This window comes from Anas platyrhynchos, chromosome 2, assembly GCF_047663525.1.
Source record: "Anas platyrhynchos isolate ZD024472 breed Pekin duck chromosome 2, IASCAAS_PekinDuck_T2T, whole genome shotgun sequence".
In the NCBI taxonomy this organism is placed as follows: Eukaryota; Metazoa; Chordata; class Aves; order Anseriformes; family Anatidae; genus Anas; species Anas platyrhynchos.
The window spans coordinates 137,283,795-137,299,412 of record NC_092588.1 but is presented as its reverse complement, the minus strand read 5'-3'; the positions used below and the strand labels follow the sequence as shown (position 1 = coordinate 137,299,412).

The window sequence follows — 15,618 nt, the reverse complement described above, 5'->3', positions numbered from 1 at the left end:
GCAACAGTTCATGTGCTGTGTGTGCTATGCACCCTAGCCAGAGCTGGGAAACTGCCTTCAGGTGGATATACACTTGAATGAAACAGGTGTTGAACCATGTGTGTTTTTACCAGCAAACTTGGTCTTCAAAACCAGGTGAGCCCAGGCAAATGGCATATTGGGGAAGGGAGCCTTCCTCTGTCTTAAATCTTTGTGAAATGTGCAAGCTATCACAGGTCACAAATGCGAGGGCATATTCCTCCCCAACACCTGTACAGGCAGCTGGCTTCAGTGCCTGCATGTGCTTCAATTTCCTAGGTTGTGCACACACTACAAATATCATCTTAAACTAAAAGGTCAATGCAGCACCTGTCAGCATATTCACCATGCTCTCTGGGTTTCTAATAGGCACTGTGTATTTTTTTCCAATTTGACCTAAAGCATTTTCTGTTTTAGATGAATCTGAGAAGACTGCAAAGTATGCATTTACACAAAATACAGAGCTTCAAATAAACATACACAAAATTAAACATATTAACCAAGAATAAGTGAGCATTTATTGAATTCATTCTGTATCGACCTTCTTACGGCAGGATAACCAATTCATACAATGGAAGCCTAAATATTTTATAAACGCTGTTTTAAGTATCCAGCAAAATATTTAATCAGATTGAAAATTAACAGTGGCAGTTGTTAATCCTGTCCACAATGATGAAGAGTGTTTTTTTCCCCTTTTAACCATCAATGAGGAACTGTCACAACACCTCTTTTTTCTTCGCTCTAGTGCAAAAGAAGTCACAGCATTTTCAATGACAGTTTCCAGATCATGTATTTTTCCTAGTCTTAGGGGGAGGGGGGGGGAAGTGAACAAAGTTGCATTTAGGTACCAAATGTAGTGGCAGAAAGATGCCTTGACCGATTCAGATTTGGCACAAGTTTCACCATATGTTTTGACTTCTCACAGTTGGATGAAGAAGAATCAAGGATGTTGGTTTGATTTTTCATTTAAATGACTAAAGAAAGACTTCCCGTATTCATATGTGCTGATCATTATGGCACAGGCAGGGGCAACTTTAAACAGCCGTGGACCAATACCTGCCCAGAAAAGAAAGTATTCATTCTCATTTGTTTTCAGTCGATCACTAGTCGATCACGATTTAGGGGTCATAATGTATTGATTCCAGAGTACAACACTGTAGAACTGGGATTCTGCGTGTCTGCATTCTTCAACATACCAACATTACTGACAGAGGCATCACCACTGTCAGAATACTCTGACCTCACCTCTGCCATCCTGTGTGGCCTGCCTGACACAGGTGCATCGTTTCTCTGCCCTTTCTGTCTCCCCACAGAGGTGGAGCAGCCTGACCTGAGGGCTGCTTTGCTCTTGTGCAGATGAGGTGGCCCCAGGGGCAGACTCTGTGCCCTCCCACAAGCAGCAGTGCAAACCTGCTGCTTGCGTGGGGCAGGCAGAGGCTACTGACCTCTCAGGTAGGACAAAAAAAGGTTCAAGAAGCCCTGCATCCTGAAATGGGGAAAGACAGGCACAAAATTCTCTGTGGGTATTCATGTGTTGCTTTATATACACTATCTATTTCATAACTGACAGTGTTCAAACAGAAGGAAACATATTTTGTGCATGTTAACATCTAACAATGATGTGTTAATTAAAATGCTATCTCTCTTGTCTGTTTTTTTGTTTGTTTGTTTTGTTTTGTTTTTTTAGAAAGATGTCAAAAGTTTTTACCAGCAAATAATCCAGCAATCCCATTTTTAGTGACAATTTTCCTCATAACTGCCCAGGTTGATGCACTCTGTGGAACTCAACATAGTACAACAAAACAATGAATTAAATAACACATAGAATCAAACAGAAAAATATTTTTAAAAATCGGAGACAGTCAATTCAGATGTAGTGATTAGGTTTAGTTTATCTTATGTTAATTTTACCCATACTGTTTATACAGGATCTTAAATTCATACAGTATAATTATTCCTATAATATTCAAATTAAAATAGCTTGACATCGAAAAAAATGTACTAATGCCTAGGGTAAAATACACAGAGACAATATCCCTTTCTAGAATAACTGACAGTGCTAAGAAAAGTTAGCTAGGTTTCACATGAGCCAGTCCCTCTCTATGTCCCTTTATACATGCAGCTAAAAGAGCATTGTCATCCAGATTTTTAAATATGGTTTTTAAACAGTTTACATTTTACGGTAAACTGAATCTAAAGATAAGTTTTGAGAATTAACATAATAAGAATATATCCTAAGAATGAGTATAATAATTAAGCCTAGGACACTACATTTTACATCTAAGTTTACAAAAATAAAATCCCTAAAAAACGTTGAGTTTAAGAAAGTATAGGTCTATAAGAGGTGGATTGCAGTCCCTTGTAGAGCTAATTTAGATACCATAAGCAACATAACTGCAGCAATACCACTGCATTGTAGACATATGCAACTGTTTTAAACAAAGGATTATTATTACTTTTTTGCTATTTCACTCTGCGCATGCTTTTTTCATTGATCTGTAATATAAAAGTAGCAAAGGTTCTTTTTTGTTGTTGTTGTTTTGTTGTTGTTATTTCCCTAGCTGAAAGTTAAAATGATTTCATAAAATGCTGCAAAATGTTTTTGCAGCCATAAAGAAACAATATGTAGATGCATAGTCAGCATCCAACTCTAACAACTGGACTTGGAAAGAACTTAACTAGTACAAATCATAGCTAACCACACTGTGATTTAGAACATATATCTAGTTAATATCAGCCTAATAAATATTTGGCAGCTACCTGTGATTCAAAGTGATATTACCAATGAATTCTTATGTTCATCAGCTCAAGGGAAAAACTGAAACCCAGTAACGATTTATTTATTTTTTATTGGTCTTTGATAGTTCTGCAAAAGAAACATGTCTTTCAAGAAGTACACCAGAAACAAATAATTTACCCAAGAGAATGAAACCTTATGTCAAAATGTGAACAGTAAGATTTCATGACATCTTTCTGAACTAGGGCCTTTAAATTAGTTTCTAAGCAGAAACTAATGTTTGGTTACTCAGTCTTTTTAAAGTTATTTAATCTTAAAGCCACGATCTAATGCATTTTCACATTATTGGAAGGTCCTCTGTTTCAGGTCCCAAATAATGGAAAAAAAAAAAAAAGTTTTTAGATACAACTTGCTTGAATTGCTAGAACATGTAGTGATGCTCTACTAAACACGTTAAAAAAATCCTTTAGAGCTGCTGGAGTAGTCACTAAAACACCCCCAAAATTAATTTATTTGAAATCACACAAAAAGAAGGTAAAAAATACAGAACCTGAGCAGAGAACTTTCTCTCTGTAGTTTAATTAAAGAATATTGTTCTGAAATAAACCGCTCATAAGAGTTCCAGTACTATTTTTATTTTCTATTACTGACTGATAGTGAATCTGAAAATATTTTTTCAATTATTTTAATCTAATCAAAACACTTTTTCAATAGAGCACTGATGATATGATTTTTTTTTAAATGAAGATTTTCCCTATTTATAAATAACTTACTTAAATGTATATAAATTTGCAGCTGGTCTGACTAACTATGATAGTTCTAGATATTTGTGTGTATATTTTATACCATCATATACATATACATGGTACTCTATTTGCACCTTCTTCCTACTCTCTGTCATTGATAAGATACTGTATTTATCCTAGGAGATAAAAATTATCCTATAAGGTGTAAGAATTCGGAAAAGAAAAAAGGCCTAGTAACAGAATTTTTAAATAAACTTTAGAAGAGAAATACTTAAAATTCCTACCAAAAATCCATATACCTAAATATCATGTTTTATTTTTTAATTCTTTACCATTGCTAAGAGAACCAGCTTCATTGAATGTATCGAACACAAGTATTATTATTAAACAGTTCTACAGAAATTGCTGAGCAATTTGAACTAAAGAGAATTACGGGTGTTCAACAACAAACATGGCTGAAGACAGTTTGAGAAAGCTGTGTAACAATGTAATTAACAGCACCTTACTTTTTAAGGTCTCACTCTCCCAAAGTTCAGTCTGCCTATGTGTTTTCACTACATCAAATGGCAGAGTTATGACAGCTGCAATCTATTAAGAAAAAATATATAGTTTTAAATGTTATATCACCAGCAATCAAAATTTAATTAAAATTACATTAAACCATACACATGTTAAAACTAGATTTATTATTCCTAGCACTTGATATTATTGTAGTCTTGTATCTCAGAACATTATAAATTATTCAGATATACCTAATCAACTTGAATGCCAGGCCATGTGTGTTTAAACACCAAAACAAACATAGTTTCTGAGAGAACCATGCAAAACCATACCAACTATAAATAGCTTATCAGCAACAATAATAAGAGTAGAACTAGAAACAAAAAGACATACTTACAGAGCCAGATGCTGCCCCGGAAGTAAAAGCAATAAAAAATGTTGGTTCGTGTGCACCAAGATTCTTGCACATCATCTTCTTGAAGCGTTCATAATTATACCAGTACATTGCTATGGTTATAAAACAAATGAACAAACAAACAAACAAACCTTGCATTACAGCACATTGGTATCTCAAACACAGAAATTCAGTACAGTTCTTTTACTGACTGAAGATGCAAGAATTCTACTGTGACAACAGGAACAAAGAGAAACAAAAGCTGAAAACAAACTAAAAGGGTTCTCTGTTACAATCCATTGATAGCTCCCCCAGCTCCCATTATGGGATTCCCTTTGGAATATACACATATTCCAAATTTCTTCATATAATTCAAATTACCCTGATCATTTTGTCATTCCCATAAAGTAACTCCTACCTTAATACAATCTAACACAAGCACTGCAAAACTCATATAACATTTTTTTTTGTAAATGTGATTTAGTATGAATCGACAAGTAAGTTTCTGATTATTTCCTATGTATTCAGGGATATTTTACACATTTCATAGATCTCTCTAATTCTACAAAAACGTGTTTCATACAAGATGAAAGGTTCCTCAGGGCTGTCTCATACTCTTGAGACACAGAGTATAGCATTTCATTTGGCACAAGCAGGAAATAAGTTTTTGCTCTCTGGAATCACTAAGGGGAGGCTTGCCTTTGAAAGTCCTCACAGAGGCATTCTGAGGTGCAACTTCTAGGAAGAACATCTGTTTCTGTTCTGATGAAATAAACTACACTCTTTCTACTTTGAGTTTCAGTTAGAATGCAGATGCTACTGAGCTGATTCCTGGTTGCAGTTGGTTAAATAAATGCTACAAATGACAGTTGCAGTTGAAAGGTGGCTGTGCCTCGTTCAGCACTGAGTTCTGTAGGTGGTGGCAGCAGAGATATATCAAAGCGTTTCCTTGCTGTGGAAACCACAAGCCTCCAAAGTTTTGCAAAAGCAAATGTAAGTGGTATCTCAGACGGGTTTGAGGAAAACCTGCTAGTGAAATGTATGTAACCCTAATTTAGTATAAATTGTCAAAATCCAAGCCTTTGAGCACTTGCAAGATTCCCTTCCCTGCATACCTTTCACATTTATGTTCTCTGTAACATTGCTTGATGAATGACTAAACTATTATCATTAACCCAATTCTTGTGCTTATGGACATCCACAGCTTAAGTTTTATTTAGTCAGCTAGCTGTCCAGGGAACCTTCTTGAAACATGTCATTCACACTTGGGCTAGAACACAGTGGGGTTCTAATCATGCTGTGCTGTTGGTATGGTCATTCTGTGCTACCTGAGTGTTTTCAAAGAGCAGCTTCTTTCTTAATACAAATTGTTACACTGGCTTTAATTCCTCTAGAAAAAACTAACTTGAGCAAACTGCAGCAAAGGCACAGACTGTGCTGTAAAAACACCAGCAGCCTGCTGTTGGTATATCACTCAAAGAAAAGTGCTATGACTGAAGGTAGTGGGGGAGCACACCTTGACTGCATAGAGAGTACTTATAAAGAAAAAAAAATGATTAGAAAATAGGTTTTGAAATGGCATTAATCAAGATTAAACACCCATAGTTTTATGTCATCAGAGTTTTGTGGCATTTAATATTGGCATTAAAACAAAATCCATTTTCCTTCACTCATGCACCAAATTGCGTACTTATTCCTGGCTCTTTAATGATAATCCTTAACTTATAAGGCAGTAGCTGCATGCTAACATATGCCTCTGCCTCTCCAGCATCCCACTAGGGCCTATGTAGGATTGGGCACAGACAAGTGCCTGCTGGCTTTAAGTGAATGCCAGAGCAGCATGGAGATTGACTTAAAATCAGTGGAGAGGTTTTGGAGTGCTGGAAGGACAGCAGGCATGGATGTAAGAATCTGTAAAGAACACACACACGTCACTGTAGTGCTCTTTCCATTGTGTTAAAAGTAATAAAGGCTGACTGGCTCCTGCCATGTTGATACAGACAAAAATCAGTAAGAGAACAAGAGTATCTACCTGAATTCAGACAACAGGAATCAGATGAAAATTTTTAGAGCTGCCTTCTGAAGCTTAGCAGAAGAGCCTAAAGGAATGATGCACATGGAAGACAGGGAAAACAAGTAAATTACAAATAAATATTGAACAGGAAGCCCCTTAGGCAAAAGCTTCAGATGCATTCTGAATTCTGTTATCTAAGCCTTAGAGAAAGCATGTTGCCACAGGTTCAGAAGCCTCCCCTATGACAAAAGGCTAAATTAAGTCCCATTGAGGACCACAATCCTTAAGCAGGAAATACAGTCTAAGCTCATTTTTCAAACTCCTACAGGTCACAAAGCAAAAGAAATCAGGGTATTATTCATTCTGAAAACAAAACAGCTGAAATAACAGTTGAATGAGTTAACAGAACTAAGTTAAGTGTCCTTTTTAATTAAATAATCATCCCCACTCATCATGCAGTTGCTTTGTTCACAGCCAATTTAAAATTTTCTCAAGGTCTGCATCTAAATGTACTCTAATCCCGTAGGAGTTCAAACCAATGAGTGCTCCACCAGACTGTTTAGAAGCACCAATTAAATTAGACTTTGGATTATTTTATGAATGAGATAAGAGAACAAAGAAGAACAAAGATTCCAGGACAAATCCTTCAAGGGTTTTCTGCCTCCAAAAATGGGTTTGAAGCATTTTTTGGGGGGCCAACACAAAGTGTTCAAAGTTGTTATTCCTGATACTTCCCGAGGAACAGAAAACAACTGATGCTTGATGATCCACAAGTGTTCTGACAGGGAAGGGTTCTCACCGCTGACATTAACAGCTGGGAACACTGTCCTTAAGCAGTCTTGTCCAGTTACCTCTGTAGGTCCAGAGACAGCAGAGCTTTAACAATATGGGAGAAACTACCATTTCCCCCGTTACAGTTATCTTAAAGAATAGAATAAGACTAGCTATGCTCTGGATCAGACTTTTACTTTTAGACTTTCAGCTTTGAAGCTTCACTAACAAGTTGTGCTCTAGCTTCATCTTCTTTTGGAGCAGTTATACGAACTATTTCATCTTGGTAAGAAAAATGTCTGAGGACAGTAGTGTGTCACCCTGTATTTGTACATGTTTTCAGGATCAAGGATCAGAACACATAGATGCAGCATGTCTCTCTATAAGGAAATAGTTACTATTCCTACAATAGAAAAAAAATCCTACTGAAAGTCTTCAAAAGTGTTCATTACATAAGCTAAAGATGAGAAAAAAGAGTCTGAATACGGATAAAAAGCAAGTAACAAAGAACCCTATCTGGCATTCACAAACACAAAAAAAAAAAAAGAAAAAGCACTCAAATGATAACAAGTAAATCTCAGTCCTTCTTAAAGATAACCATTAAAATTACATAAAAAATAGAAAAAGTCTTAAAGTAATCATGAATAGACATGTCTTACATAACACAATATTGCACCTGAAATAAACCCCACCTGAGAAAGGCACGTCTCTCAGAACAGTAGAACTCCAGCCTCTCCACAGTGAAAGCCACCCATCTCTCGCCACTTTACTACTGATGCACATGTGCAGTTGCTTGTAGGACAACTTCCGATACTGCATTCTAGTTCTGATCAGCTCCAGGGGGCTCATTACAGTAACTGAACCAACTGAAAATGAGAGAAATGTGAGCTGTTTAAAAACTGAGATTTACTATTAATATTCCATGAACATTAAAAAGTCAGGTTTCACATTGCTTAAATATTCGATTCATAGAATCATAGAATTATTTGGATTGTAAGGGACCTTAAAGATCACCCAGTTTCAGCCTCATGCCATGTGCAGGGACACCTCCCAGCAGACCAGGTTGCCCAAAGCTCCATCCAGCCTGGCCTTCAGCATCTCCAGGGATGGGGCAGCCACAGCTTCTCTGGGCAACCTGTGCCAGGGTCTCACCACCCTCCGAGTGAATAATTTCTTCTTTATATCTAATCTAAACCTACCTTCTTTTAGTTCAAAGCCATTACACCTTGTCCTGTCACTCCATTCCCTGACAAAGAAATCCTCCCCGTCTTTCCTGTAGGCCCCCTTTAGGTACTGGCAGGACATTGTAAGGTCTCCCTGGAGCTTTCTCTTCTCATGTTGAGCTTCTCAGCCACCAACACCCCCAGGTCCTTCTCTTCAGGTCAGCTCTCAATCCATTCTCCACCCAGCCTGTATTTGTGCTTGGGATTGCCCTGGCCCAGGTGCAGAACCTTGCACTTGGCCTTGTTGAACCTCATGAGGTTCGCACAGGCCCAAGCCTGAAAAGTTCCCCAGCATAACAGTTGTTATTCTACCATTCGCTCTCACAGCTGTCACAAGTAGAATACGGAACTACACCGTCAGAGGTTTCTAAGAAAGCTCCAAAAGACCCAAGCTACTTTTACAATAGATGGGGAAAAGGATAAACAAAAGTAAGAAAAAAAAAAAAAGCAAATACAGTAAAAATAAAACCAGTACAAGCCCAACTGTCATTTTGGGTTATTAAAAAGAAAGAGAAAAATAAAAGAGTGTACAGGTATTTTATTTTATTTTTTGCTTTAAACAGATGGGTACTTACATCTGCTTAAGGAACCTGCAACTATTGGAATGTGGTCATTATCCTTTCCTAGTCTAGACTTCAGAGCTTCACTCAGTTGGTCATAGCAGGTGAAATAGATCACTGTGGTAGGAAGTGCCATTATTCTAAAATAAAAAAGAAGGAATTTAAATTAATACAAAGAAAGCAGGAGCTTAAAGTCAGCTATCTTGTGTGGATATTTTGCTGAAAAAGAAATCAAATTTTTAACCGTGAGGTGTTATGTATAAAGAAAAAGCATTAATCACATAGCTTTGATTCACTGCCTCTATTTCAAAGAAATACAGTTCTTTGGAATAAGATTCAAGGTAGATGTTTTAAAAAAATGTAAGTAAGGGTAATGAGGTACAAGACTGGAGTATCTGTGGAAACAGCTGTGCTGCTCCTTGAAGGTCATCAGTAACAATCTAGGATAACAAATATCTGTCAAAGTCTAACATTCTCTGACAATCATGTTTGATCCTGTGATTCACTAATGCTATCAAGGGGATAGTTACGGTAAGGTTACCACTTCTAAGAGGCAGAATGAAAAGACTGAGGTCCCTATTTAAGTACTGGGAATACATCAAAGAGGTTTCCAGGAGAAATTTCAAGAATTGGCAGATATTATACTGTCTCCAGATGTTTACCAAAGTTTTAAAATCACTTATTTTTCTAAAAATGAAGTAAACTTTGACAGCACAATCCATAAATTTTTATCAATAATAAAAACAAAATTCAACTTACAGTGTTGGTGGAAATCCACTCCACAGTGATTTAATTCCTTCTACTTTAATAATTTTTACAAATGCATCCTAAAAATATAACCAGGCAAAGAACAATAATTAGCTGCAAAGCTTTTATTAAAAATATATTTCTAAAATTGCTTATCATTCTAGGATCATAATCTTGTAGTTTCTTGTGCTAGCCATCAAATTTAATTATACAAATGGTTCCACTGAAGTGAACAGAAATATTTGTGCTTGAAATTATGAACTTCCTTCAAATTTTACTGGGCCAAAGCAGAAAGTTTTTGTTAGTTACTGACAGCCCTGTGAATAGGCTGTTTTCAGAACAAATACAGCACAGCAACAACGTATGGAAACTCCCCCAAACCAGTCAAGTAAAATACTTTTTCAGTAAATAACAAAATTTCTAGGTACGAAATAGAAATTCACTTTTCTTGATTCTTCAACACTTGCTTTCTCTGACAAGGCGACAAAATATTTTCAAAATATACATGCTATACAATATACCTGGAAGCTTACAACTGTTATCACAGCTGTCCCATGCATTTCCCAATCCACTGACAGCAGAGGAACACTGGACTTTGAAGGACGAAGGACATTCAACTAAAATCATCTTCAAAAGACAAACTTCCAAATATTAGGATACCTAATATTCTTAAATTTTTGGGGGGGAAGAAACTGAGATTTGATGGAGTAGAATATGCTCAGTATGCCCTTATTACAAGGCCTCAGAAGATACAGAGATGACAGGCCACAAAACAACTTTGAATTGGACTCAGAGGAAGAAAAAGGCAAAGTGCTTTAGAGGTCACAGCCTTAATGGACAGGTCAGCTGAGCATGGTAAAAACAGACAATTTATCAAGCCTGACTTGAAAAAATGGAGCTTTGAGATACCCCAAAGGTCTTAACACAATTTGACAAAAAAAGGCATTTTAGAGAAAGAAAAATTCAGAAAAAGGTATACTAGTATCTTGTTTTCTCTATGTTTATTCTGTATCTGTTAGTATCAAACATATGCTAAATATTATCATATGTATAAATAATTATTATAAATATATAAAATGTATACATACATAAATATAAGTAAATCATAAATAAAATATAAATAAGTATAATTATAAACAGAGAATCAACAAATATACACTCCAGAAAGTTACAGATAGAAGATTGGAGAAAAAATGCAACTAAATCCAGTGCCTGTGCACCCTATTTATGTACCTTAATACTTGTATGGGCAAATACAGCAGAACATTTTTATAGTTCTAGTGCTGGCAAATGACAATGTCCACAACTTTTTTTTTTTTTTACTGCATAATTGGTCAGGTCTTGTTATTTACTTTTTTTTTGTTGTTGTTGTTATTTACTTTTTTTTTTTTTTTTGTAATGAAAGGAAGTCCAGTGATGTGACAGTCATTCTTCATGAATTACCTTGTCATAGCAAAACTGGGCATATAATAATGTCAGTGAGAAAATTAAGCGGTTTTCTAAAAATTATACAGTAAAGTAAATTGAAAGCTTCAGGCAAGTTATTAATTAAAAAAAAAAAATAACACTGTAAAACCATTCAAGTAGACATTTCACGAACATTTCATTCTTCTCAAATATTTAATTCTGAAAAATCCTTGATCCCTAATTTAATTGCATAGTCAAACAAAATGTTGATTAATGAGGCAGCATTGACATCACTGACATCAATTCTGTTTCAGATGTCTGGGTAAGTCCTAGTCTTACAAGTTACATTGGGTCCAGAACCTGACACATGAACTTAGCTTTAAAAAACTATCTGCATCATTCATTCATTTCAAGAGCATACTGGGAAGTCTACAGACAGAAGAGACATAAACAGGTAGAGACAATCAGTACCTGCAATCAACAACTATCAGTAATATAGTTCAAGTGGGGAAAATAAAACTGTAGAGACAGTCCTAGGTGAGGAACGCTGTGCAGCTGCTCTCTTATTTGTCTTATGAAAGGAATTTGTATTTTCATGAAGGTATCATTAATCACTATCTAAACTACACAGTGTAACTGCATGAATGCCCTCTCAAATGATAAAAGGTTCTACTACAACTTAAAATAAATAAATAAATTTACAGTATGCCACTTAGAAAATGTTTACAATGTGCAATTTAATATAAAAATGAATTGTTCTTACCAATGTCCCTTTGAAATGCTCATTTTTCTTATACCAGCCTTTGCTGTCCCCGCTCTCACAAACACATATATGATCCATAAGGCCACTGGAGTATACAAAACACTTTCCTAATGAAATGGTGTATAAGAATATAGTTAATAATTGTAAGATTGTTCTCACTTAGCAGCAGTTCCAAACTGGATACAGTAGCAAGATAGATTTATTTCTGGTTAGACAAACAGGGACAAAATAACTTTGGAAAGGGAATGTCAATGACCTAGGTAAAAGAAAGGAGAAAACAAATGTACTTCTCAGAGTGCCAGACTAAATGGAACTGCTCGCACTTGCAGAAGGAGACAAGTTTATGTTACACTACCATCTGCTGAAATGCAGCAACAGTGACATGCATCCTGACTGCAAATATTCATCTCAACATACAACACGGAACTTCCACAGAAGTTGCCTCCTTTCCTTTTTAATGTCATTTATTAATTATAATTAAATAGCAGGAATCATTGGCATATCCTTGAGTACACAATGTATTAATCAATCAAGAACCAAGGTGACAAGTGACTTTAGTAAGACTCACTACTCTTTTTCAAATCTCTTTGGATTCTGGAGGAGAGGAACTTTGATATAGCATCATGATCATATAAGCCCTCTGATGAAATATGAATTATTTAGTAATAGATTTTTTTTTTCCTCAATTGAGTAATAATCGTACATTTCTTCCACACTGAGAATATTGGGGAAGAGAGAAAATACAGCCTATTTTAAATGATATATATTTATGAAATTTTTCCCACTATCACTGTTTTGCCACTTTCAGTGGCACATATTTTCTTTAACAATTTTAGTATTTTTTTCTTTTTCTTTTTTTTTTTTTTCCTCCACTGACTCTGAAGAAATAAATGTAACTACTGGAAACAAATAAAGCCATTCTGCTGCTCAGCATTTTTATAATTATCAGGTAAGTGTAACAGCAAAGATCGAAGAGTGTCCTCAATTACAGCACGTTTTAATTTACCTTTGGGGAATGGATTGCTTTGGGCTTGCAGTCGAGTTTTGACAACATCAAGAGGAGTTACTAAAATGAAACAAAGGAGCCATTTAGAAACCTTGTATACTCTGAAAAGAAGCTATAGAGGCCTCATCATGAACTTCTACAAAAAAAAAAAAAAAGACTAAATAAACCTTTTCTAATTTGCTAACAGTTGCACTGACAACAAATTTTAGAGGTACAAAAAGCTCTTCAAAAAGCCATTGTGTCATCTTGTATGAAAGTGTTAAAAGTTGTGCTATTATGCTCTACTGGTAATGGTTTGTAAATGGTATACCACAAGGCATGTAAGATAAGGTTTTGGCCTCAAGCATATTATTCTGTCATTATACCATAAGTCCTGTGATGGTAGGAAAAAAAATTACAACATTTTATTTTTATTTATTTATTTATTTATTTATTTTACAGTAAAATATTTCAGCACTTTTCATATGTTTATTTATTTTTTTTTTGTTAAACTGATTTTTATAGCAATGTTCAAAGGAAAAATGTTAAATTTGTGATTCTCTTTCCTCTGTCTAGAGGAGATCCAAAACTTCAGAGCTATTGAAAAGTAAATAAAGCTTTAGTGAACATTTTATTGATTTCCCTCCAGAACTTGATCTTTTTACAGGTAGAGATATTGAACACTGCAGTATCAGCTGGACCACTCTTCAGCCTCTCCTGATTACATTGACTCACGGCTACCTATGTACAAGCAGCTAGTGCCACCTGAGTCTGTAGGGTATCCAAAATATCAATAGCATTGACATATATAACACAGGATTTACAACTTTATTAAGCAGCAGCTGGAGGCTAGGTCAGATACTCTAGCATGTGTTTTATTTGCCTAGAATCACTGGACATGTGGTATAATGACAGAATACAAAGAGTATGAATTTGACAAGGTCCTAGGTAAAATCCTATTTCATAAAAATTTGGAAGATTTGGGGCAGGGGTATCCAGATTATCCAGAATTTTGAAATACTAACGAAAAGCTATCCTTAAAACTGCTTAGGGAAAACAAACAATAAAATACTTTGACAGTATAGGACACCACAGCAAATAAATTGATCTTACTACTGAAGTGGTAACGTGAAGAGGACCTTTCACAGTGGCATGTCTTGCAGGATTCATTTTGTACTGTAAAGTAAACCTTCATTTAAAATCTATTTTTAAACAGCAGAAAGTATGGAAAACTTTCAGAAGGCAGGCAATAAATTACCACACCAAAAGACATAGAATTAAAGAGTTAAAATTACTGTTATTTTCAGTAGTGGTTAACAATTACCAAGGACAGGAAAGATTTCAGTTAACCACCATGTTTTTTAAAATACAAAAGAATTATGAGAAAACTATCTAAAACCACCCTTATTAAACATGTTAGCAGAAGTTTATAAACAACATATATGCAGATATCTTGCTGAATTGAACTGAAGAGTGATCACTTTGCAAAGATTCTCTCTGTGGCAAGCTTAATAAACCTTACCAAATAATGATGTAATTATAGCTCCACAACAAGAAGCTATTGCTTGCTGAATACTGGTTGTTTTACTGAAGTTACTATTACTCATTTCAGACATGGCTTTATCCTTGGAGAAGAAAAACCTGTCAAGGAACAGAAAAATATATTGCAAGACTTTGTTCAAAACTTACAGAAGAATCAAGGGAAAAAATATTTTAAATTTCCATTAATATATTGAACAGAAGCAGTAATAACCTAAATATTAGTTTTCTACCTGTACACAAGGATCTCCAAGAGTACTTGCATGATGCTTTTCATACAATACAAGTTTTCTAAATTATAGTAAATCTTCCCAAACCTTTTTACATGAAATGCGATGTTTATTTAGACTGTTTGTAAACTACATTAAATAGTTAGTACATATTACCTCTTGCTGCAACAAAGGGTTTAGGATCTTGCAAATTATCTGCAGAGAGACAAATGCCCAGCCTGTGGCCCACAAACTGTAGCACAGCAGAATAATTCATCTAGCCCTCCTCTTCCTTCTGTCGCTCCTGTCAGAAAATCCAGAGAGGTCTCCTGGTGATCCAAGCTGCAGCCCGCTGGTGATGACTTCCTGGCAAACTGCTCACACAATAAACAGGGACTAACTAGCATTAATGGTGTCTTTGAATAGTAATTCCTTGGACAAATCCTGCTGTATAGCTGCATAGTCAAGGTACGGCTGCACACCTTTGAAATGTATACATGGGATCTAAAAATATGTTTATATATATCATACATAAATATATGTATACATATATATATATAATATATATTTTTAGAATCTGTAACTAGCCGGACAGGAAAATAAAATCATAAAAATAATAAAAACAACCCCCAAAACCATACAATAAACCAATTTTCTGGACCAAACAAAAAAAAAAAATCAGAAATAGAGGAATATCTTTAAAAATGCACACATACTAAGCGCAATTGTGACTTTGTTAGTTTGCACTGATCTACGCTTTTTATTTGATCCATGGGATCGTAATTTTTTTTTGCTTTTGCTAAGTTTAAGAGGGAAGGTGGGAAGATTAAGCTGCACGTAAGGACTCGTCTCCCTGATGAACTAACGCGCTACTTTGCGGACGGTTGCCTTTTCCAACGTGCTTTTCGCTTTATTTTAAGACTACTTTGAAGACGAACGAGTGGGGCCGGGACCTCTGAGGGAAGCAAAGCTGCCAGTCACCAACACCGTGACCCCTCAGATCC

At 35.5% G+C, this 15,618-nt stretch overlaps 1 protein-coding gene across 5 annotated transcripts; it reads right to left on the bottom strand.

The window, feature by feature from the left end:
• Positions 1-37: 37 nt before the first annotated feature.
• SLC25A40 (solute carrier family 25 member 40) lies at positions 38-15,603 on the bottom strand. Of its 5 annotated transcripts, none has more exons than XM_072033668.1 (12): positions 15,481-15,603; positions 14,869-14,918; positions 14,389-14,507; positions 12,888-12,947; positions 11,882-11,988; positions 9,724-9,791; positions 8,980-9,104; positions 7,874-8,047; positions 4,400-4,509; positions 4,008-4,089; positions 1,727-1,801; positions 38-1,074 (listed from the first exon to the last, which is right to left on the bottom strand). In XM_072033668.1, the coding sequence occupies exons 2-12, from the start codon at positions 14,889-14,891 to the stop codon at positions 959-961; spliced, it is 1,059 nt and encodes a 352-aa protein (XP_071889769.1). In that variant the 5' UTR covers positions 14,892-14,918; positions 15,481-15,603; the 3' UTR covers positions 38-958. The 5 variants fall into 5 exon arrangements, with proteins under 5 accessions (XP_071889769.1, XP_071889768.1, XP_071889770.1 ...); XM_072033667.1 differs by having other exon boundaries at positions 15,331-15,591; XM_072033669.1 differs by having other exon boundaries at positions 14,792-14,918; positions 15,331-15,587.
• Between the last annotated feature and the right edge of the window lie 15 nt (positions 15,604-15,618).

Bases quoted from the DNA above. Each gene is read 5' to 3' on its own strand.
- SLC25A40 (XM_072033668.1), bottom strand. From the start codon at position 14,891: ATGAATTATTCTGCTGTGCTACA. The intron at 1,802-4,007 runs GTAAGGTGCTGT...TACTATGTTGAG, and splicing joins GGAGAGTGAGACCTTAAAAA to TTCCACAGAGTGCATCAACC. The intron at 1,075-1,726 runs GTAAAAACTTTT...TTTTCTGGGCAG, and splicing joins GATTGCTGGATTATTTGCTG to GTATTGGTCCACGGCTGTTT.